This window comes from Protopterus annectens, chromosome 9.part0, assembly GCF_019279795.1.
Source record: "Protopterus annectens isolate FY-2018-M chromosome 9.part0, PAN1.0, whole genome shotgun sequence".
Lineage (NCBI taxonomy): Eukaryota > Metazoa > Chordata > Ceratodontiformes > Protopteridae > Protopterus > Protopterus annectens.
Window position 1 is genome coordinate 1,722,117,215 of NC_056743.1, and position 26,183 is coordinate 1,722,143,397.

The 26,183-nt window shown below is 36.7% G+C and overlaps 1 protein-coding gene across 1 annotated transcript in view; it reads right to left on the reverse strand.

Moving 5' to 3' along the window:
• Nucleotides 1-2,754: 2,754 nt before the first annotated feature.
• Nucleotides 2,755-26,183, reverse strand: part of LOC122810768 (adhesion G protein-coupled receptor E3-like) — an 804,089-nt gene continuing 780,660 nt past the window's right edge. Inside the window, exon 14 of the mRNA XM_044082329.1 lies at nucleotides 2,755-6,125. Coding sequence (XP_043938264.1) covers nucleotides 6,069-6,125 — 57 coding nt within the window. The 3' untranslated portion in view covers nucleotides 2,755-6,068. The remainder of the gene's footprint in view (nucleotides 6,126-26,183) is intronic.

The window sequence follows — 26,183 nt, forward strand, 5'->3', positions numbered from 1 at the left end:
TGAGTCTATCACTAGTTCTGATGATATCCCTCACTGCCTTCTGTAGCATGTGTCTCACCACAATTCCCATACCATTTCTAGCTTGTCCTTCTCCTGAGTAGTAGACTTTGGATCCCAAGCCAAGTGGCTTAGCTGCACTGCCTTCCATCTTGTCTCTTGGATATATAGGATGTCTAGCCTCCTCTGTATCATCATGTCATCCACTTCCAAGCTGCATCATGTCAGTGAACCTACATTAAGTGTAGCAATTCTCCATTCATGTTTAGCAGGTCGATTGGTTTTATGTCCAGCTTTTGCTCAGCAGAGCTACCTACCCCAGGGTAACCCAGGCTGTCACTAATTCTGATGGTAGCTTATTGACCCAGGGCTGCTGGGCTTTTTATATTAGACACACAATGGCTAACAGGAGAAGATACACCTCTACAACCATTAGCATGGGTCCCTGGTGTAGGTCAGAGTAGGCTGGGTCCTCAACCCACTTATCACCAGCAAATGCACATGCCCATTTGCTGACATTAGTGAACATGACCGAATCACCTAGAGCAATATTTTACACTGTCAAATGACTAGCCCTGCCACAGTGTGCAGTCTGTGATCTGTGTTCTCCTATCTTGAGGATACTGTGCACCACAGTAGATGCCCAAATCCGTTGGTCCGTACAACTCTTTCCCCTATAGGGCACCATGCAGAGCCTGTGCTGCTGCTCACAGCTTCATTCATTGGTGAGTTTGAGAAAGAAATGCTCAGCATGTTTGTCGGAGGTGTGAGGAACCCCACATAGACACAGTTTACAGAGAAACTGTTCAATCTGCTGCTGTTATTTATTATAACAAATTATAGGACATATATTCGTACTTACTCCAAAAAGAAGTAATGACCCTCAATTTCATTTCATCCATTTGGATCTGATTCTTCATCACCGGGTGTTAAACAAGGTAAGTCACATGCTTCCTTAAACATCAACACTCAAGCCGGAAGTCTAGTCAATCTGTGCCACTGTGTGTGTGTGTGTGTGTGTGTGTGTGTGTGTGTGTGTGTGTGTGTGTGTGTGTGTGTGTGTGTGTGTGTGTGTGTGTGTGTGTGTGTGTGTGTGTGTGTGTGTGGGGATAATGGTGGTTAATTAATTCTGAAATGGTAGAGAAGAATCTCTGCAAAGATGAAAAATTATGGATAATTCAATTCAAAAGAAAACAGAATATGGTACATTCTTCTCGTTGCTCTGCCCTTAATATGGAAAAATCCAAACTTCAAAGTGCACATGTTATATAAGCAGTATAGTTCATGTCGCACTTTGTACAGAAAGCATTTGCTTATGCAGATAACAGTGTATGAGACAATGCAGGAATGCATTTGGACACATTTTAGTTCTCTGGAAGTAACACATATGAATACACATGTTTTCAGCTAATCCAGCTGTGAGATAACACTGGGATACATTATTACATAAATGAAATATAATGACACACTCTCAACACTGGGACGCATTAATGCAACTTTATATACTTATTCATTTTAAACACATTAATCAGTTGTACCTTATCATTTACTGTATAAGCAGGAACTTGTGTTAAATGTTTTGCCTTGTCTTTCATCTGAGAGGTAGTTTCAAACTGTCATACGGCATTGCCTTTTTGACCTTCCATTTTCTAGTATGCTTACAACATCACTAACTTTTATGAAGATGGTAAATAAATATATACAGTTAGTATCACGTGGCTTTAGTAGCATGGCTATGACATAGGTGTTTGTTTATTGTTAAAACAAAAGTCTGGTGACAGTCCTATTTCAAGTCTGATAGAACAATTACAGTAAGCAAGCCATTTTCATGATACAGAAAAGTGAAGCCTTGACTGTGACTGTGGAAGCCCATGTTCTTCTAGTAGACCAAGTACACAAGACATTTGTTGCGAGGCTAGGAAGGAGATGCTCATGTATCCCATGGCTAAGGATGTAACATTGTTTACAGTTTGTGGTGGAGGCTGAAGGTTCCAGCCTTGCTGCAGAAATATGGGGGAAGGTCCTTCAGCAGATCATCTAGAATTTCCCCTGCTGTGACATCACAGCCCACCAGGCAAGGAGTTGGGATAGATGATAGAGCATCTTAAATAAAAATTTCATACAGTTTAAGACTGGTGGTTTGTTCATCCTGACTTTTACCCTACTTGAAAGAGGTTTTTATTTTATTTATTTATTTATTTGACATTTGTTAACTGGGTTAGTCTGAATGGGCAAGATGCATTTTTTCAGCAGAGCCCCGAGGAGAAAAGCTCCAATTACATAATAATCAATACACTGATTAATACAAAAAAAATTAAAGTAGAACAATTGGTCTTTATACAAAGGAAGTAAGAAATACATAAAAAATGGAAAAGAACATATAAGAACATATAAGTAAATTATAGGAACATATTACACTAAAAAAGAAAGTCACTGATTTAAAACAATTTGTAACATTCAGTGTGACAGTAATTGCAATTTAAAACCTTAAGAGGTGATAGGGACTGGGGGTAGAAGAAGAGGAGGAGATTGAGAGGAAGGATGTTAGATGTGAAGGAAGACTGATCAGGAAATTGAGTTAAAATACATAGTTAAGGTAGAAAAAAGAAGAGGGGACCTTAGCTGTTGAGAGAGAGGTGGGGGGATCTTCAAGTGGTATCATTGCAGGAGCAGATCCAAGAGGTATGCAGGTAATCTTTTAAAGCTATTTTAAAGCTGTGAGTATTATCAATTGTGTGTAAATGTAGAGGAAGTTTGTTCCAGGCAGAGGTGACAGAGTGTCTATAGAGTATCTTACCAATGGATTTGTAAGATTTGGAGATAGACAATAGGAGTTGGTCTGAGCTATGTAGGCTGCAGTTAGGGATATAGGGGGAGATAAGATTAGTCAGAGATGGACAAACAAGAGGATGGTGAAGGATAGAGTGGGTCAGATGGAGCTGTGACAGGAGGATTTGGTGTTGGATTTCAAGCCAGTGGAGTTTTTTAGGGCAAGACAGTGTTGTGTTCGATAAGGGAGATTACTGGTGAATTGAGCTGTTTTATTGTAAGTGTGTTCAAGCTTGGTAGTCAGATTCTTTTGTTGGTGGGTGAATAATGGGGTGGCATAGACAAGGGTGGGAAGAAGGTATGCTTGAGCTAAGGATAATTTGGATTCAGGACTTAGGAATTTTTTATTCCTGCACAGCAGTCCAAGTTTTTGATGATTTTTTTATACAGTTATTAATGTGAATGTCAAATTTAAGTCCGTCATCAACATAAACTCCGAGGAGTTTAGTGTGTGATTCAGCTTTGATGGGAGTGTTATTTAGAGAGGAGATGGAGAATGAGGCTTTGAGATGTTGGAGAGATTTAGGCAGGAAGAGTAGAAGTTTAGTTTTGTTAGGGTTAGGATGTAATTGATTAGCAGAGAGCCATTTTTCAACAGAATGTAGAGATTCTTGAGTAAGAGTGAGTAGGTGAGGTAGTTTATCAGATGTGCAAATGATAGTAGAGTCATTTGCATATTGAATCAGAGTGGAGAGAGGACAGGAAAGGTAGAGATTATTAGTAAAGATGTTGAATAAGAGGGGCCCAAGGATGGAGCCTTGTGAGAAAAGGGGAGGTAGAAGGGAGACATTTAACAGATTGTAGCTGGTCAGATAGATAACTAGAAAACCAGCTGAGGGAGGAGTTACAATGGTTAAGGGAGGCTAGTTTGGAGAGAAGGAGCTTATGAGATACAGTATCAAAGGTTTTAGAGAGGTCAAGGAACAGGCAGGAGACTAATTTGTTGTTATCAAGAGATGAGGAGATTGCTTGAGTGAAAGATATAAGGACAGTAGTGGTGCTATGATGAGGTCTGAATCCATGTTGTGTGGAGGTGAGGAGGTTCTCATGATTGGTATGGGATTTAAGTAAGTTCTGTATGGAGTTAATGAAGAAGGAGTTAAGAAGTTCTAGAGAGAGGAGGTGTTAGGAAACGGATGGGGGGGGGGGGTTACCAGGGTAAAGAATTTTGTTGATAGTGGACCAGAACTTTTTGCGGTTGGATTGAGGGTTTTTTGATGGTTGAGGTAAAAAGTTATTTTGTCAAGGTAGATTTGTGTTTTAGCATGATTTCTAAGTTCTCTGTAGAGCAGGAGATTTGAGGTAGTTTTGTGGCTATTCCAGGATTTCCAGGCACTGTCCCTTTTCTGCATGAGGGAGAGACTATCTTTGGTAATCCAGGGAGCATAATTAGATTTAACTCTAATTTTTCTGATGGGGGCCATGGAGTTAAGAATGCTTAGAAATATGCTGTTAAATTGTAGAACACCTTCTTCAAGAGGGAGGTTGTGAAGGAAGGACCAGTTGATGGAAGACAGTGTTTGGTTGAATTTATTTGGGTCAAAGTTGGATAGGTTATGGCAGTCTCTATATATCTGGGATTTAATACCTTGAGAGGAGTGGCACTGAATAGAAGTTGGGAGGTGATCACTAAAGGAGTCAGGCAGTGTAGTGGGATTATGATATGATGGGATGTAAGAATCCAGTCCAAAGTAGAGCTGGAGTTAGTTTTAGAGTTATGTGAGTAGGAAAGGTTATGAGTTGAGAAAAAGTAAATAGGTTAATGCTAGAGGTTGGAGAGAGAGAGCACAGAGTATTCCAATCAATGTTAACGTCTCCTAGAATGATGGTTTCATAGGAGATAGTTTGAGATATCCAAGCAAGGAATAGTTCAAGAGTAGGAATATTGTCACTGGTGGTATGTAAATGGAGGCAATAGCTATTTTCTTTTGTTTGTTTTAGTTGCAGTTAACGAGTATTTCAGCTGGGTGAAAACAAGGGGGGGTGAAGGGAAGTGGGTGAAGGGACAGCTGTACAGAGTATAGCAGAGCAACTCCTCCACCCTTTTTTAGGTCTAAATTGGAGGAAAATATTGTAGCCAGGGGGTAAGATTTCAGTATTAATAATGTGAGGTTTTAGCCAAGTTTCAGAGATGGAGAGAATATTGGGGGTATAAAGTGATAGCCAGGAATGCAGTTCAGAGACTTTGTTTTGGATACTTTGGATGTTGAGAGCCATAATTTTAAGAGTCTTAGTGATTGGGTAAACAGATGTTGAGGGCTTGTTTGTAGAGATTGAAAGTTGCTGTGGAGGACAGATGAGTGAGGAGAGTGTCAGGGCCTGGGTTGGGATGAATATCACCACAGCGAAGTAGAATGTTTAAGAAGGAAGAGGAATTGGGGAGGAGAGAGTAGAGGTAGTCAGACTTTAGTTTTGACTTAGAAGGAAGTTAATAAGATGTGGGGTATTTAATTTTATAAAGGTAGGCATTGTGATGGGAAAAAAGAGAGGGTGATAGAGGGAAATAGAATGGACTTGGGGAATAGTTATTTTGGTGAGGAAAAATGGGGCTGTGGTGGAGGTCTGGTAATGTATGATGGAGGGATGTGGAGATAGAGGGGAGAGTTAGAAGTGTAATAGTAAGTAGTAAATGTAGCATGTAGGTTACTGCCAAACAGTGGGCAATATGTAGGGGAGAAGGACAAAGAAGGGTTTGAGTGGACCAGCAGATTCACCAGCATATAACACAAAGGCACATTTACCCTAAAATCAAACTAGAATATCTGATATTTTCCAATGTAAATGTGCAGTTTTTCATCTCCGTATAACTGTCATCCTACCAGAAACATTTTTTTCTGTACAATTAGAAGAATTACTGAAAAAACATAACATTTGCATTCATTTAAAAATAATACTCTTTTGAAACATATAAATGGATGGCTGCACTTTGAAAATAAAACTGGATGAGTATCATTTGATTCCATTAATACAAGACCATATATACATACAGTAATATGAAAATTTACTGACCACACCAAAAGAAATACATTCTCAATTTTTGTTTTTATAAACAGAATATTAGGGGTAACGAAATAAGTGACATCCTTTAGACAAATGCAATAAGTTTCACACATTCAGAAACATTTACTACATCTAAGGAAGATGCAGGATTGATTTGCACTTGTAATATTCTGTTTAGCTGAGATGAACAGAAATATATTATAAATCTTTGTTTCACATTGCTTCAGATTCACTTTCATCCACTATTCTTCTTGGGTTTTCACATTCTTTTTTATTAATTCCATGTTATAAGCTTCTCCCTAAAAGTAGTTAAAGAAACAGTTAAAAATTATTACAAGGATTCTTTGGAAAATGCTGCTAATAGTTTAGATTGTACATTATTCATTCAGAGATTCATGTATGTATTTAGTATAGCAATTTACATCATCACTATTTGCTTAATTGCCTTCATAAGTTTTTACTCATATAGTGTTTAGTGCCATAATCTGGTTTAAGTTTACAGGAGTTTATACAAGTAATTTTTTAAGAGTATAGTGTGCTTCTTGCAGTCAGTGACTATATTCGAGACAGGAAGGCTGTTAATATGTTTTGCAAACCTGCTTTATATCAACACACATTCCCTGTCATTTTTCACTACCTACCGATTTTTTTCAACCTGACAGTCTCCTTGTAAATGTTAACGTATGACTCTGAAAAACAGCATCCAGTGTCCGGTGTGTTTCACCATTCTGGGTCCCAGTCAGTATCATGCAGATTAATTTTTAACCTTCAAATTCTCATATTTTCTGCTGACCCATATCTATAACAAGATGAATCTGGAAAAAATTAAATGCTGAAATTTTGCCAGTGCTATGCTTCCTAGATCAAAACAAAAAAGAAACTAGACTTTTTTCTTGAAAGTATATTTTCCAGGAGCTTGGTGCTTTTTTTCATTGTGCATGATATTTAGCATTCCACTGCCTATTGGACACAAGGCCATTCATTTCTTAACACTTGGGTGGGTCCATTCATGCAACAGCCTGTAAGAGACATCATTTAGACAGCCATTAAGGTGTTTGTGCTTTTAATGGCAAGTCCCTAACTGATCATTGAATCTAAACTTAAATAAGAAAGAGAGTTTCCATAGGTGGAAGTTACTTAACATCTGCATGAATGTCCTTTTGCTGTGACTGAGAGGTCCTCCTTCAGGACCCTTTTTGCAATAATCCCAAGTTACTCACATTATTCCATGACTTTGGTGTTTGAACAACATTAAGGTCAAACACACAAAAATTAATGACTTGTGCTGCTTGCTACCAACCCTGCTGCCCTTGCTATGCAACAAGGCAATGCTAATAGTCCAACTAAGTACCTGGGGATTTTACTACATCACAATATCAACTGAATGGTCATTATAAATCTGAAGGAAGCCTGCAATAAATGCTATATTTTGACAAACAGCTACAGCAGAATGTACTTTTCATTGCATGGTAATGTTGCCATAGAGAAAAGGTTCATTTTCCAGCGGTGTTTAATGTGGTGGGATGAGAAAAGGAAGTTTGTAAGCAAAATTAATAAAGTAACATCTATGGCCCATCTGTGTTTGAGGATATCAGACTGAAGGAGATATGCAACAGTGGCAATTTTAGTCCAGTTCTTTCTTAGTGTCAGTGGCGCAACAGGTAGAACACTCACCTTTGGTGTAGAAAGTTATGGGTTTTATTCCCACAATGGGAATATCAGTTACTGACAGTACAGTGCAGCATGTTGGGGGTGCATGCTGGAATGTATCATCCTTTGGATGAAATGTTAAACTGAGGTCCCATCTGCTAGAGTTGGTGGTACACAGGTGGATGTAAAGATCCCATGGCAACTACCAAAAACTGTAGGGGTACTTTGCTGGACATATATTTTCACAACATACATCATATGTGTTTAGCAAAATAGAGAAATTCAACAGTTATATGCAGGACAGACAGAATAGTAAAATGAAAAGAGAAAAGCAAGTCAAGTTACAATCCTCTACTCCTTTTGCCACAACCATTTATTCAGCTTCTCCATTATCAAACAGCAATCCCACAATCTGTTGTATAATAATTAATCACAGTGAGCTATCCACAATATCCAGGCTGTACTAGTTATTATTGTATCATAGACCTCTGTAATATGAACATTTAGATTGTTATAAAAATGTATATCAGATGATGAATTATAACACAAGATATTTCTATAAGCATATGATCATGTAATACGTGATTACAGAATGTTTAAACTCATGGACAGTATAATAAAGCATGTTCCATAGATTCTTCACAAGAACACATATTGTAAAAGCTATCTTCCTTAATGTTATATTTCATAAAGACTTTAACAGGTAGTCTACCTTGCCTTAATCTTTACAAAAAATCATTTAATTCATATTTACTTGAAAATTGTTGTTGTTTAGCAGATACTGCTACTAACAAAGAAGGAGGTAACTCATTCCAAGGTCTAATACAATAGTATTGATTCAGTATAAAGGTATACCATGACCTCCTATTTTGTATAAACTGAGTTAAGGACAACCTCCATAAAATATATTTCTGTACATTAGTAAGGTAATGAGAATCATATTTCAGCTTTCTTCCAACCTTATGATCCCAAACTTTTTAAAAGTTATCCCATAAAGCTTGACCTAATAAATCTGAGTTTCTGCTCTGGATTAAAAGAATGCAGTGTAGATGCAGAGATGCCTAAATACAACTGGGTCATACAAACCTAGTCCTTCTTACCCCCTGGTACAGTATAAGACATCCCCTGTTTTAATAGGATTAAGCAGACTACCCCATATAAAAGAAAAAAAATCCAATAATATTTTTTCTTTAGTTTTGGGAAAAGGAGAAAATGCTTACTATATAAAGCAGACTGGCCATAATAACATAGACAGCCATAATAATAGTGTTTAGCATATGCACTTTCTTTTGGACAGATAAAAATAGACTTTAACATATTCAACGTCTTAACCTTATTTAAAAGTTTATTCCATTGCTCATAATAAATAGTATAATTGCCATAGGCAATGTCTAGTGTTTTTATAATATTATTTTGAAAAATAATGCTTTGAAATCCAGAAACAATCCCTTAAATTTCTGAACATTAAATTGTAAGTCTACAGTATGTAGCTTCTGTTGTAAAACCAACAAACAAAAAAAAAACCTCTTATTTACTTCTTCAGTGCTGGATGCCACTGTATTTAAATCATCTGCATGAGACAAGTATGTAAGAATCAAGACAGATTCATGGTTAAGCACTTTTGTCTAAACAAAGAAGGGTTCTGAAGATGTCTTTGTTTAGGCAAAAGTGCTTAACCATGAATTTTAGTGGTTTTTACCAATAAAGGATTGTTTCTTTCTACAACAACTGCAAACTGAAGTGGTTTCTACCATTGCTGGATTCATTTGTTGTGGTCTTTGGCTTCCTGGTCAGTTGTTTGTTCTTCATTATTTTCATAAAGATCTTTATTGTTCAATACTATCAGTCTCCATTTTTTAATTGTCTTCGATCTTCCTTCTTCCATATGAACTTAAGTATTCCACTACTTAATTCTTTATACATAAAACCTTCATTAACCATTCATTCAAAATCTTTGAAAATATTTTTTTTGGCAATCCCTTAATTTTTTTATACATTTCATACCCTACTCCATCTGGTCCTGCAGCCAAATTTATATTTACTTGTCCTAATACTTTATTTAGCTAATTTAAAGGAATCTTTTTTTCCAACTCTTTATTCTATTTTTCTGTTAACATTTTAACTTTCAATGTGCTTTCATTACCTTCTGTTTTCTATAATCATATTGCACTAAACTATTCATAATCTTTTCCTGAGTTTTTTCTATTTCTTTTACATTTTTATTTCTCTCATCACACTACCATCTTTCTTTATTAGTCTGCTTAAGTAACTCAATAGTTTTGTCTTTTTCTCTGCAAAAAATCTTTGCTTATATATCAATTCTTGTATTTTTACTTGACTTCTTTCAAATGATTCTTTTCTTTGTTAAAGTACTTTCTATGAATATGCTCCAAATCTTCCAATGTGTTATTATATGTTCTTTTCTATTTTTATCTACTTTTCTCACATTATATTGCCACTGTAAAAGAAAAAACTTTTTTATATTTTTCCTTAAATATCATCCACCATTCAGATGAGTTTCTATAAAATGTTCTCATGGTAATATGATCTTTCCACAACTGTATTACTAATCTGTTTTCCTCTTCACTCCATGCTTTCTCATTTATCCTTTTATTCTTTTGCCTGTTTACATTTATCTCTAGCCATATTGCAAGATGATCAGAAAATCCTGTTTCAACTACCTCCCCTTCTGCTATAAGAAACCTTCTGATCAATTTATGAATTTTTGTACCAAAGTTTTAACTTCCATGAGAGTCTTTCAAGATAGCTGCACATTGAGTAACAGCTTAATTCTAGCTCTCCCAGTGTGAAAACAGAAACTCAGCAGAGAAGCCCAGTAGACTTGTGCTGATGGGTAAATTTCAGTAACTGGCTAGTAAGTGTACTGACTGGATGCCAGTTATAAAGAAATACAGAATATCTGGAAAAATGTGCTAGAAAAAGTGAGGAAGGAATACTAACTGGGGAAAGTTCTGCAGCTGTTCAACAAAAAGTAATGCAACCTCCAGACATGACTTCCAGTAACCTACAGGAAGATATAACTTAACCTATGAACCTATAAGACAACTGCACACAGACCTGGTTAAAACAGACAAAACACTGATGGAGTATATCAACACAAACAACAAAAGGCTGCAAAAAGTAATAAGCTTTAAATAGATATTCAGATGAGCTGATAAAGCTGCAAAAATTAGAGGTTGAAATGAAGAAATGGCTGTTTGAATATTTACTGCTCAGCAGGAGGTTTTTCAAAAAATAATAGAATTAGAGGACAAAGCACATAAAGAAAACCTGAGCTTTTCAGCTATACCAGAAAATCTGGAAGGAACAGACTGCATTAATTTTATGAAAGCAGAAATAAGCAACTGGACTGGTATTCTACAGCAGGAGCTGTTAGTTGAAAGGACACATCATGTGTATGTTCCAAACCTGGCTATAAGAAAGCAACCTAGACCTTTAATAGTAAAGATGAAATCCTACCAGCAGAAGGAGTTGATTCTGACACACATGTGGCAGAAGGACAAAGTACTTAAAGTGGGAGACAGCAGAGTATTTGTGGAGAATGATTACTTATTGTACACCTGACAGAAAAGGAGCAAATTTATTCCACTATTCAGAGAATGTTGAGATGCAGTTGTGAGATAAAACTGATGTATGCAGCTTTGTTCAAGGTATTCTTCCCTGCAGGGACAAAATAATTTTTTGACATAGTACAAGCTAAGGAGAAAATACAAATGTTTGTCCAACAAAGAGTAAGCTGTGAAACAGAAGGAAATTCTGCTTCTTCTTCTTCTAGTAATAAATACAAACAAGAGACTGCAGTTGTGAAACCCTTTCAAAGTTTTCAATGGAAAATTTTTGAGAGAAGGAAGGGAGCACAATAGTTGACTAGAAGAACTGAGAGTACTTTGGAAATGAAGCAGAGACAGGATTTCTGAGATTAACAGTAATAAAATCAATAACTTAATGTGGGATTAGAATGCAATAATTATATTTATGAAATATGACAGAACAAGGAAATCTGGAAAAATTGGACATTTTCAGAATTTGTTGGACTTGTGAGGGACTCTAAAGCATATGCCCCACTTCATGTCTTTAATGTTCAGAAAAGTGCTTTGGGGAGGAGAAGAGGATGGAGAAAGTTAACTGTAAGTACAGATTTTTTCTTAAATAGTACAATTTTTGTGATGTGTGGTTTTCTTTACATGTTGTAAAGTATTTGTTTTCAGTCATTTTTAAGTGTAATGGGGATTATAAACAGGTGCTGCTGTTCTTTTTTCTGTCTACCTTCTTTCTTTCTTCTTGTTCAGTTTTATGAAATGTAGGCACTGCAATGTAAAAAGATCCTGGTTAAAAAAGCATGACAAAAGAAAAATTATTGTGCTTTTTCTCATTCTTGCAGGGGGAATTAGGGGGGAATTACCAGATTAAGGACCTTAGATTAATTTAGTGACAAGCTTTAAGAGATATTAAGTAAAAGAAAAAGAACATTGAACACTGTGAAGCTTTTTTAGCAAATGCATTTATGCTCACCAGCAATTCTGCAGCTGGTCTTCGTGTTTACATGGAAACAATCTGATAAAAAGAAACTGGCTGCCTGGTTCTTATGTCTGCATGGAGACAATCTGATAAAGAGAAACTGGCTACAGTTTGGTGGAGAATGATTGTCTGAAATAAAAAAAAGAAAAGAGAAACTGGCTAGGAGATAATGTCCTCTGAAAGTATACAGGGGGTTTCCCAGCTGGGAAAGCTATAAAGAAAAGACAAAACTAATTAACACTTAGTAGAAGCACAGGCTTCCCCATGCATCTTAGCATGTTTAACCTTTCTTTTAGGATAACTCAAGTCCACGAGTGTGGCTGTCAGTTTGGAGCATTTGTTCCTATTAGGAGAGTAAAACTTCAATATTTGAAAATGTACATAAATTTGTGTGTTAATATTATGTTCATAGGTTTTAGGGGGTATTGGGTGTGTGTTTTTTTTGGGAAGGGTGTTCAGTAAAACAAAAAGTTTTGTAAGATGTGACATAAGCTCAAATGGATATGACAAGAAACAACTGTTTAAAAGTTCAACCTGTCAAGCAGTATATGCACATAACACAAAATATTTAACTAGACACTTTAAGAGAGAAGTACCAACATCCTTGAATAAAGCAGTGATAGCTGTAATACCTAAAGAGGGTAAAGATCCACCTGCATACAGACCCATGTCAATACTAAACCATGAATATAAAGTGTTTATGTCTATAACGGCTAAAGGAATGGCAAAAGTGATGCCAAAATTGATAGATATGGATCAATGTGGTCTTGTGGAGGGGAGGCAAACATTTGATAATATTAACAGAACATTGATCCAGAGGGAAGCAGAATGTAACAAATACCATTGTTGTTGGGTCTTTGCGCAGAGAAAGCATTTGACAAGAGTAAGCTAGGAGTTTATGAACAAGGCAATGGAGGCATTTGAATTTCCTGAAAAAAATTATAAGGTTGATTAGGAAGAGATCTGAAGGATCAGAGGTGAAAATTAAAGTGGGTGGGGTCCTCTCTGATAATTTCTGCTTGAGCATAGGAACCAGGTAGGGATGTCTTCTTTCCCCTTTGTTATTTGCATTATATTTTGAACCACTGGCAAAGAAAATAAGGGAATTAGAAATTCAAGGATATAATTGGTATGGTAATTAAGAAAAGCTGGCTGTATTTGTAGATTATATTATTTTATACCTGACAAAACCAGAAAGAGACATTGCAGTGTCATGGAACATTTTGAGACAATTTCAAATCTTTTCAGGATTCAAAATTAATGAAGTTAAAACAAAGGCAATAGCGGTACATTATATACCCACATATGAATTGGTCCAGCAATAACTTATTTATGGGGACATGATAAAATGAAATATTTAGGAGTATGGATTAGAAATGATTCTGGTGTGGCAGCTAAGGATATATAGGTAGAGACTAAACAAAAGATAATACAAAACTGAGAAAATGGAAGTTTTGTTATATGGATATGGATAGTAAGATGCAAGCAGTCAAAATATTTTTAGTTCCTTTAGTCTTATACACAGGTCAGGCATAGTTTTAGCAACCAGAGGAGGAGTTGTGGATACCAATTAATAAAGAGCTGAAAGACGTTATCTGGGACTGGAAGAAGGTGAGAGATAAGCTGATTCTTCCAATAGAACAGGGCAGATTGGGATTACCCAATTTGAAGGGGTATTTCAAAGCTACACAGTTAAGGCTCCTATACATAGCAGAAGCAGAAAACTATAATTTAAAGAGGAAAAGTATGATTTTGAAACAGGGGGAAGCTCAAGAAAGAAGGAGACACTGGGATGTTGGATGCAGCCCTGTAAGGAGAACAAGAAAAATCATACACAATATTGTATTCATAAAGTAGCAGAAAGTATTCTAAGAACTAAGCTAACATGGGAATGGAGAAAGGAGATTCTGCCAATAGGGATGACTGCAATTAGGGATATACTGTAGACAATAGGCAAGAGGGGGCTGGAATTTATTGGAGAAAACTGGCAAAAGAACGAAGGTATTGAGAGCAAATAACTAGAGAGGGAAAGGAAATAGAATGGTAAGAGGCCAATAATTTATTTGGACTGCAGGTTAGAGATTGCCTTCCTTATCAAGGATTGAAATCAGAGTATAGGCAAAGAAAAAGAAATAAGAGGGTCCTAAATGAAAGACCAGCACAGGTAGAGTTTTTAGCAGAATCTAGAATAGAAACTGCCATTAAAAAAGGAATAATTAGTAAAGCATATAAAATATAGCATGATAACTACAAAAATCAATCAGAGGATTTTAGAATGGATTGGGAAGAGAGACTGGATAAGTAATTCACAAAGAAACAATGTGAGGATATGTATGTCTCCCAAATATGCAACAAAATATAGAAGATTTAAGATTTTTGCTTGGAAATGTTTACATAGATACTTTTATACTCCAAGTAGAGTCTATAGAATTTTTCCTCAGGAACACAGCAAATGTTGGAGGTGTGATGGGGAAGAAAGAGGTACTTGGAAACATATTTTCTGGGAGTGCAGTGGGTTGGAGGACTATGAAGATTCCCTGTAGGATGCACTGTCGGAGATGCTGGATGGGCAGATTGGTGTGATGAAGGAGATGATTTTTCTGAGCTATGAGACAGAACCAGAATTGCCTAGACATGGTAAGGCCTTGCTGTGTCTAATTATGGTGGCTGCCAAAAAAGTAGTGAATATAGTAACAGAGATAAAACTACTGCAATTGATATCTTTAGAAAAGGGTAGGAGCAACTCAAACTACATAGGAAAAAATGGAAATTGTGGGAACAATAAATACAGGGGAGGAATGAGGTTTAAAAGAAGGCAAGACTTAAATGAGCTACTTAATGTTTGACTAAAAATGATTGGGTAGATTATAAGTGATGTATAATGTTTACAACTGGGAGTATGTCTGTATGGTTTGGGATGTAAAATACTTGCAACTAGGATTGTGTCGGTGTGGCTTGTTTTCATTTATATAAAGGTATGATTGCTTATGTTGTATGTGATGGTTTAATAAAGATGTTTCTTGTTTAAAAAAAGGAACAGGAATTGAATAATTTATGTAATGTTGCTTAGGTTATATGATATAGAGCAGTACATGTGAATTATGTTTGTTAATGTTAATTTGTTAATACAGTTTGATTACTTTGCATAAATGTAAATTTTCCTGTGTCACAAGTGATAATTCAATAAAGATGTTTAAAAAAAGGTTTAACTTACCACATCTTATAACTTCTGACATTTTTCTTATATCATTTCCTCTCTTTTTATCCTTGCCTCTTAAATCAGAATCAAAGTCTCCTGTTTTATAATATTCACATTTATCACTACATAGTCTAAAATTTGATGAAATAAGCTTTCCCTTTCTTTACATTTAGGATAAGCATATAGTGTTGAAATTCTATATATGTCTTCTTTCCATCTGAAATCTACAATGGTTAATCTTCCCATTTTTGCTAAAGTTACATCTAATATCTTTACTGCATTTCTACAGAATACAGGCAGAACATCTTTCATTTCCCAAATTCCGTATTATCTTTTCTCTGTTTGTAATCTTTCTTCATTTGTTAAAAATCTTGTGTCTTCTAATACAATTACATCTATATCACATGCATTACAGCACTCTAAAACTCTTCTTACTATATTCTTAATACTATTCACAGTTATGTAAAGCACTTTCAAATTTTCATTTACTCTTTTCCTTAAATTCATGGTATTGTAAGTTCATAGCTAATTACTGGATTAGATTTCCTAATAGGCCATTCTAAGCTTAGGCAATTTCCTTCCCCAATATATGGATAAAATACTGTACCTTGTGTCTGTGAGTCAAACACCTTAACCATGATACCAAGCTCCAGTTGTTAGTTGCATATATTCTTTTTCATCCATTTCCTTTTTTTTCTTTTGTACGTATCCCGTTAAATTTTCTTTTTCTGTCTTTTACCCTTTTACCAATAGAATTATTTTTCTCCTTTTAATATTATCCAATTTATGTCTTCTTCATCACTTATTCCAGGACCATCTTGTGTGTTCTCGATTATTTTTCTCTCATCTAATTTTTCTTCTGTTTCTTCTACTTCTAAAAATGTCTTCTTTGTTCATTTTCTGTTCTTTCTTTTTCTGTTTCCTTACTCTAATTTTCATTTTTTCAATCCATCCATAAAGGTCCAATTTTGTTACATTTATAAAATTTTAGTTCACATTTTTTTGCATCATGTCCCATTTTCCCACAAATATGAGATTTTCTTTTGTCACAGTTACTTATCAAATGCCCTTCTTTTCACAAAACATGTTTTGGGTTGTTCCCAGTATTTTACAACACCCCTATTGTCATTCACATGTATCATGTTTGGTATATGTATAATGTTTTAAAACAATATTACAATCCCAGCCACCAGTCCATAAACATCTTTTGTCATAAACTTTTACAGTGTCCAGTACTTCTTTGCATAAAGCTTTCAAATGTCCTTTCAGAGTCTTTTTTCTATCTCTGTTTGAAATTATACACAAATTTTCTTTTTTGTTTCTCTGTTAAATTATTTTATCACATAAAGATTGCATGAGTTACAGTCTTTCTTTTTTCATATTGCCCAAGAAAATTTTCCATTGAAAAAATAGTTTCAGATATAGTGCCACAAAATGTTTCTTTGTTAATCAGAAAAATGATCTTACCTCATGTGCTTTTACACCCAAAGGAGCTATTAAATTGCTCCACACTTCATACTTATCCATTTCTTTGTCTTCTTTATTTAGAATCTTTACATGTACTTCTATTTTTCATTTTTTTCTGCCATCCTTTCTGCTACTTCTCCTTTGCCTTCTTTTGCTTTATCTGCATATGTTTTCTTTTCCATTTCACCACTATTTTCCAGGATTGTCTCTGCATCCTCCTATTATATTTTCTCCATAATGTCCCCCCAGGAAACATCTCCTTTATTTTCTGGCTCAGTCTGTATCACCATTGCTTTAATTAAATCATCCCACAGCACTCCTAATTGGAGGGTTGTAATTATACATCCATAATTTGTGCACTCGTCTCCTTCAAATAGATTTCTTTGAAACATTTCCCTCAGAATCCTGCATACATTCTCCGGTCTTGTTATTTGCCATCTCCTTCATTTCTTTCACCACTCTATCATCTCTTTCTCTCTCCATCTGCCTTCCTGTTCTCCAGGATGCCTCTTTGCCTGGAATGGAAACAGGAAGTACTCCTCCAAAATGGGTCTCACTCTCAACATTGATCAGTAAGAGAAGTTCCCTGATGCCCTAGTCAAATTGTCCCTAGTAGTATGAATACCACCTTGAGTGCCCCCTTAAAACAGACTACTAGCCTAATGGGAAAATTCCAGTCAACAAATGATTAAAAATAAATAAATTAAAATTAGTATTATCAGCCTATCTCCCATTCATGCATAGCTGAGTGCCAAAATTCCAAAAGCCATAAAAACATAGGGCATCCCTTGTTATCCCAAGAAACTGCCTAAGCACTAACAATTCTCATATCCAGCTGCTGCCACTATTTATACATTACAGAAGTTATAGAAAGTGATTCCACACAATAATTTTTGGGGGTCTGCCATCAATGGTTGAAGGTGCCCTGACTTGTTAGTGGATTGCAGCCTCAGAGAACAATTATGGGCTGAGAAAAGGATGCAACTGGTAAAGGACATGACACAAATTGTGGGTGAAGTGAAAGTCTCTGCTTCATTCTAATCTATCCAGGAAAATTGGTATTTCATAACACATATTTCTGGAACATGAGCTATGAATTTATGAGGTCTAGCTTTAGGGGAGCAAGCATTTCCCTTTCTTTTCATTCAGGGACATTTGCTTTAGTAAATCCCTCAAAGGTTAGCTGAGGCAGCACTTCAAATTGGTGGACAGATATAGGGTCATTGAGGCACCTTAGCTTGTGCTGCTAAGGAAGAATTGTGTCAACATATAGTTATGTTCACAACAAGTCCAATAGGGGAGGAACTATCCACCCTCATAAGTTAATTTAAAAAAGTTAAAAGAGAATAGTTATGCCTGCAAAAAATGATTGACATTTCAGTATGATGATTATCCAAAATCAGGGTTATACAGGTGTCCTATTATAATTATAGGGGTACTACACACATTTAGGAGCAATTTGCAAACAGGTACTGTGGCAATGATGGTGCATCATTCCTATTTTTCACCACAGTATTTTTTTACAACTGAACTACAACAAATGTGGACACACTTTCAAATAGGCATACTACAGCTTTCTGCAGTAATGCATTCTTATATTGGTGTTAAATGAACATTTCCCATGGACATGTAGTATTTGGAGTAATATCACTGTTTGAAACTTTATGGAACCTGTTTGCCTTGTATTGGTTATGGACCTCCAGTCCAACAACAGTGTGGTTGTTACTGAACATGTGTTTGAAGGATGTATCTCTTGCTTCACTATGGTTGATCCTGCTAATAAGATTACCAGTGATAAACTGAATTTAATTGCAAAGAATTAATGTTTTGCTGTTTGCATTTTGCCAGTTTACTTTCATATTGCCTTTTGAGTTTGTGCTTATATTGTGTAGTAATTTAATAAAGCTTTGTTGAAAAACAAGCAAATTTAGAAACTGTAGTCCTCCATTGAAGGTGATCTGAAGCAGGTTATGGACTGATAATTTTATTGCCTAGGGTAATTTGAAGCTCAGTAAATTCTATTTATGGGGTGCAGGGTATATAGTTAGAAATAATTGGGGCTCTAACAAATATTGATCTTCCCTGTGATTTCTGTCTGGTATGAATGCATGACAGGCACTGAAACCCACCCTCCAGATGCCTGCATTTGCCCAGTAGATTTCTGATACCAGGGAACCTTTGACAGCTGCAGATGTTCTGCACAAGCTAGAGCTAATCTGAGTCAGTTGTTGTGGTAATGCAGTTGTGTTTTTTACAGCTATATTAATCCTTTACTAGTTTCAAGGTTCTTGCCATTTTCCTTGGTTGTCCACAGGTTAATTAATCTGCCACTGCACTAAATAGGAAATTGCTATATTTTTTGATAACTAAGTTGTAATGGTTATGTTGAGTCACTGAAAATGCCCACATTTACATTCATGCAGTATTGCAGCTTATACAGTAGACATGATTTTGGCATTAAAGAAAAGAATCAGTGTGTGTGTGTGTGTGTGTGTGTGTGTGTGTGTGTGTGTGTGTGTGTGTGTGTGTGTGTGTGTGTGTGTGTGTGTGTGTGTGTGTGTGTGTGTGTGTGTGTGTGTGTGTGTGTGCATGCTACTATGCAGTTTTCTGTAATTAAAAGAACCTCTCTCAGAAGAATATTAATTAAGCTATAATAGGCATTTGACTTTTTCTTGAAAGACTAGATAGTGAATGCAGCAGTGTAGCTAAGGTTGGGAAAAGGGACAACTGCCCCATGAGCAGTTTGTTAGGAGACATGATCATTAATTGCCGTTCGAGCTTTATTACAGTACCAGCATTCAGAAATAAATGCTAATACTGTAACTGGTGTCAGGGCTGAAACACAGAAGTGCTTAGTGAGTGGTGTGGTAAATGCAGTAAATTGTTGCTACAATGTAAATTTGTATTTGTAATAAGTGATTTGCTTGGATTAAAGTAGAAATCCTTTTGTTTCTTCTCTCTCTCTTTTTGTTTTAGCAGAAAACCTTTTTTTGTGTTGATGAGGAGTGAAGACCAGGGAAAACAGACCACGTGCCTCTGCAGACAAGCACTATTCTTTTTTTTTGGGGGGGGGGGCTTCTCAATTTATAGTTGAGGAGCACAGACCAGGAGAATGGACCTAATATAGGAGTGTCAGATCAGGGATGGCAGAAAACAGACTTTTTTATTTTTTAATTAGAAGCTGAAGAGTGTCAGAATGGGGAATGACACCAAACGCTAGATGGACAAGCTATGGCTCTAACTGAATGACACCAAACACTAGATGGACATGCTATGGCTCTAACTGAATGACACCAAGCACTAGATGGACAAGCTATGGCTCTAAATGAATGACACTGAGAACTAGATGGACAAGCTGTGGCTCTAACTGAATGACACCAAACACTAGATGGACAAGCTATGGCTCTAACTGAATGACACCAAGCACTAGATGGATAAGCTATGGCTCTAACTGAATGACACCAAGCACTAGATGGACAAGCTATGGCTCTAACTGAATGACACCAAGCACTAGATGGACAAGCTATGGCTCTAAATGAGTGACACCAAGCATTAGATGGACAAGCTATAGCTCTAACTGAATGACACCAAACACTAGATGGACAAGCTATGGCTCTAACTGACACCAAGCACTAGATGGACAAGCTGTGGCTCTAACTTGAGTGACACTAAGCATTAGATGGACAAGCTATGGTTCTAACTGAATGGCACCAAGTGCTAGATGGACAAGCTATGGCTCTAAATGAATGACACTGAGCACTAGATGGACAAGCTGTGGCTCTAACTGAATGACACCAAGCACTAGATGGACATGCTATGGCTCTAACTGAATGACACCAAGCACTAGATGGACAAGCTATGACTCTAACTGAATGACACCAAGCACTAGATGGACAAGCTATGGCTCTAACTGAATGACACCAAGCACTAGATGGACAAGCTATGGCTCTAACTGAATGACACCAAGCACTAGATGGACAAGCTATGGCTCTAACTGAATGACACCAAGCACTAGATGGACAAGCTATGGCTCTAACTGAATGACACCAAGCACTAGATGGACAAGCTATGGCTCTAACTGAATGACACCAAGCACTAGATGGACAAGCTATGGCTCTAACTGAATGACACCAAGCACTAGATGGACAAGCTATGGCTCTAACTGAATGACACCAAGCACTAGATGGACAAGCTATGGCTCTAACTGAATGACACCAAGCAATAGATGGACAAGCAATGGCTCTAACTGAATGACACCAAGCACTAGATGGACAAGCTATGGCTCTAACTGAATGACACCAAGCACTAGATGGACAAGCTATGGCTCTAACTGAATGACACCAAGCACTAGATGGACAAGCTATGGCTATAACTGAATGACACCAAGCACTAGATGGACAAGCTATGGCTCTAACTGAATGACACCAAGCACTAGATGGACAAGCTATGACTTAAACTGAATGGCACCAAGCACTAGATGGACCAGCTATAGCTCTAACTGAATGACACCAAACACTAGATGGACAAGCCATGGCTCTAACTGACACCAAGCACTAGATGGACAAGCTGTGGCTCTAACTGAATGACACCAAGCACTAGATGGACAAGCTATGGCTCTAACTGAATGACACCAAGTACTAGATGGACAAGCTATGGCTCTAAATTAATGATACCAAGCACTAGATGGACAAACTATGGCTCTAAATGAATGACACCAAACACTAGATGGACAACCATGGCTCTAACTGAATGACACCAAGCATTAGATGGACAAGGTATGGCTCTAACTGAATGACACCAAGCACTAGATGGACAAGCTATGGCTCTAAATGAATGACACCAAGCACTAGATGGACAAGCTATAGCTCTAACTGAATGACATCAAGCACTAGATGGACAAGCTATGGCTCTAAATGAATGGCACCATGCACTAGATGGACAAGCAATGGCTCTAACTGAATGACACCAAGCACTAGATGGACAAGCTATGGCTCTAACTGAATGACACCAAGCACTAGATGGACAAGCTATGGCTCTAACTGAATGGCACCAAGCACTAGATGGACAAGCTATGGCTCTAACTGAATGACACCAAGCACTAGATGGACAAGCTATGGCTCTAACTGAATGACACCAAGCACTAGATGGACAAGCTATGGCTCTAACTAAATGACAACAAAGCTAAGTCTCTAACTGAATGATACTTCACTGCATGAAATCAAACAGAAGTGACTTACATACAAATACATAAATATGTCAAGCACAGGCAATAGCACCCTCCTAGCCTGCCAAATATGCCAAGGACTGATATGATAAATGAAATGGATAAGGAAGGGGGTGCTTGAGGAATGCGCTGCTCTTGTACTTCAGTTTCTTTGCCTCTTTTGGAATATGTTTATGAATGATTTTCATTGGTAAATTGTCTTTTCTGCAGCCTTCCGTTCAAAAAAATCCTGGTAAATCCATGTATGCATAATACCAAAGTAAAAATATGAACCAAAAAAACCCCACTGAATAACATCAATTCGGAGAACAAGTTGTACAAAAACGAACGATTACACCATAAAGCTCAAGGGAAGCTGGTTTATTAACATTTTCAATGCACATACGTTTTTGTCCAAAAGACTTCATCAGACAATACAATGTGTACTCCCTTAATTACCTTATGTACCACCAAAATTTATTATTTATTATTTATTGTTGTATATAAAGTTTAAACTGTTTATAGGGAATTAAAGTTGAAAGTACTAACTTTTAAAAGTTTTTTAAATCAAGTTTTCTTTCAAATCAAGTTTTTATTGAATTATTAATTGGAATAAAGATGTGATAGGTTGACAGTTTTAGGAGGTGGTACATAAGGTAATTAAGGGAGTACATATTGTATTGTCTGATGAAGTCTTTTGGACGAAAACGTATCTGCATTGAAAATGTTAATAAACCAGCTTCCCTTGAGCTTTATGGTGTAATTGTTCGTTTTTGTACAGCTTGTTCTCCGATCTGGTGTTATTTAGTGGTTTGTTTGTTCTGTTTTTTTGGCACCTACTCCTGTTGGAATTACAAAGTAAAAATATATTACCCTTCCCTTAGCAAGTCTGAAGTGGAAAGGCTTTCCTCTGCATTAGTGTGTGTGAAAGGGCACATTTGTGTGTGTGTGTGTGTGTGTGTGTGTGTGTGTGTGTGTGTGTGTGTGTGTGTGTGCGTGCGTGTGTGTGCGTGTGCGTATGAGAGAGAAAGACTTGAGCTAATTCACCATGCTAGGGGTTTCCTAGCTGAATGTAAAAGGGATTTTTAAAGAAAAGCTCAATACCACACTAGTAAGAATCCCTTGTTAGTCCATTAGCAGTGACACTAGGCCAAAATTCTGGAGGTCTTGGGCTCAAGTCCCAAATGAGAAGACAACATTTTCCTTTCATATTTCTGTGATTCAAACAACGCCTAGTCAGAAAACTTTCTGTGTGTTGGAAGCCTTATCCAAAATCGCAAAGGAAAGCTGACATTTTCCTTTCATAGTTCTATATATGTAAAGTGGATGAGTTTTAAATTTGTCAAGTTAGGCTCCTTGAAGTTGAACTCTATAATTGCTGTTCACAATAGAACATTACTGCTGGTGTAGTTTCTATCTGCATTCTTGCAGTACTTCCATTTGTTTGGGTTTCCTGTTTTTTCCTGGTTGTGAGACTGCAGAGTTTTGCTAAGTAAATATGTGTGGAAGGTGAAAACCACCTGTGGAGGCTTGTACACCACAGAAAAAGAAATTGTGAGTTTTGTTGAGCTGAAGTTTCAGCCAGTGTGTTTTGCCTTGTTGCAGCTTCAGAAGATTAAACTCAGTGAAGCACAGACAAAGGAGAAAATTGCTGCCAGGAGAAGACATAATGACTATGCAGTTTAATGTCAGAGGCTAAACTTATAGTGACCCTAAACAGAGAATAATACTTTCTTTAGCTTTCATGTGCTGCCATTGTATGAAGCTCAGTTACAAGATAGTTCATTACATGTGCACTTTGATAAATACTTTCACGTAATCATGATCACAGCTGTATGTTTAGACATGCTAGGTTAAATAATATTATAATAGAACCTTAGATGTGGACAAGCTTTTAATTTTTGAAGAAGAGCCTAGCTAGAGCTAAGCCAAGGGCATGGTATGGCTCTAAGGCTCCAGTAAGAGTTGAGCTGGAGCCAGCAATGAAGAATGGGGAAAAATTAATAATACTCCAGATATAGTAAAAGTAATGTTTTCCTAGAAAACGGTTGTTTTTTGTTTCTTACATCATAAGAGCACTCTAATAAAATGATTTATATATATATATATATATATATATATATATATATATATATATATATATATATATATATATATATATATACACTAAAGTTATCAAGCTAAAAATTACAATGTCAATTCTTTGTGATCCAAATGATAAGGACAGAGCAGCCAAACAGCTACAAGACTACTGATAGCATCTCATAATAAATGACTCATTCTCTGTAAACATATTACAACAAATTTCTCAAAATAATGTATAATGACCCTCATCTACAAAAAAAAAAAAGTAAATAGTGAATCAAGGTATAAAAAGCATGCATTTTTACATCATGGGGTTTACTACATAGAAGTCTAAAGAGGGGGGAGGGGGCCATTAGTCCCAAGACAAATATCCTTTATTCTGGAATTCTCTAGGCCATTAGTTACTCAGCATACTAAGCTGAAGTTTGTCACATCGTCCACAATGGAAACTGAGTACAAAGTAAAATGTCAGACTGTGACAGTAAAGGCATTAATTAAAGCCATTGAGGCCTTTTTTTTGAAAACCTATATCTTCACTTCTTTTCAGATTTGATTATGAAATGTTCATATTACATATACAGATGTTACAAAGCAAACTGACACATCAGTAGCTGTTGCACTGATAATGGGCTAAAACTAAATGTTAAAAAATGCAATATTTTTGCATCTGACAAACATCTACTACCAAAATGAAGACGTGAGTTAGCATGGAATGTGGGTAGATAGCTCCCTCTACTTTCATCATCACTTTGCAACAGTGATCAGGAAGTCCTTCTGTCTGGCATAGCTGATGGTAAAGGGTATTTCCCCCCCTAGGTCCAAAGAAGTCCTGACTCCTCTGTATTCTACGCTAATAAGGCGACTCCTAGAATTCAATGTCTCCTTTGGCATAGATCAAGCAGTTGGAGAGTCTTGAAAGGTTCCTGACAAGAAAGGTAATGGGACTAATGGACCTGACCTATCAAGACAGGCTGCCGCTGGAGGCCTTATTTCTGCATTTGGTGTTCTCTGAGTCATTAGGGGTGATCTGTGCCTTCCAGGCCATTAGGGATCTGACTGCCCAAGATCTGTTATTTCTGCACAAATCAAACAACTCTGTCAATGCTAGAACCAGAGATCTGAACCTGTTTCAGCAAATAAATTATGGTGGAGAAACAGATTGTCATATGACTACCCCTTCCCTGGAACAAACTTCTTCTTCATATCAAGCAATGTGACACACTAACTTCCTTTATGAAGGAATTAGACAATTGCTTGGGTATTCATAAAATCACACTAGATATGTCTGCCCTATCACTCTTGAAAAAAGGAGGCTAGGTCTAATGGTGGGTACTGCCAATGCATAAATGTTTATGTGGTCCATTTACCTTGTACATTCTATGATTCTGTGATGTTAATTAGTTTGTTATCCTAACCCTCTGTATAAGTAGAGTAGAGTAAGACGTGCAAAGTCATCCTTTATAACAGGATTCACACAGCTTTTAGCTGGAATTAAGGGTGGAGCCCAGCTATATCCAGGTCACAGGACGCCCACTTATAGGCTTGCATTTCTTGGTCAGTATGGTGCATATTCATACCTAGCATCTGTCAAACAGCAAAAAGTGATGTCACTTAAACTATTACTTAGCACCTTTCAGAGTCCTCCTCATGTGATGTGATATTTGTGCATTGTACACTTATACGGCAATCGTGTACATGAATAACCTGGCATTTGTAAATATGCTTAGATTATTTCAGCATCACATAACCTTACTATGGAAATGCCTAAATGTTGACCACAGTAGCAGCAAACCATACGTTTTAAGGGTAACAAGTCTGTGCATATCATACTTAATGTTATGCCACAAAATACCTGCCACTAAAGACTAAGTCCACAAGGTTATGGTGCAGTTTATGGGTTGTGCTCAGGGATGCTCGTAAATACAAACTGATACTGGTACCTTCCTGCTCCAATAACTATTTGTTGTTATCTTAATTAAGGGGAATACATTTATGTTTTGTTGATTTGAGTGTTTTTAAATCATACCTGAGTGTTAAAGTTGGAATTCAGAGACTCTGAAGTGATATTTGTGGAGGTTTTTTTGGACTAAGTGCTACTCAGGAAGAGGATCATTGCATGGCAAGAACATGGCCATAATGTCTGTTAATGATTCACTGGAGGAGGACATTTTTTTTCTTTTTAAGTCATCCAGTACTTCTTCCACTTGCATGATG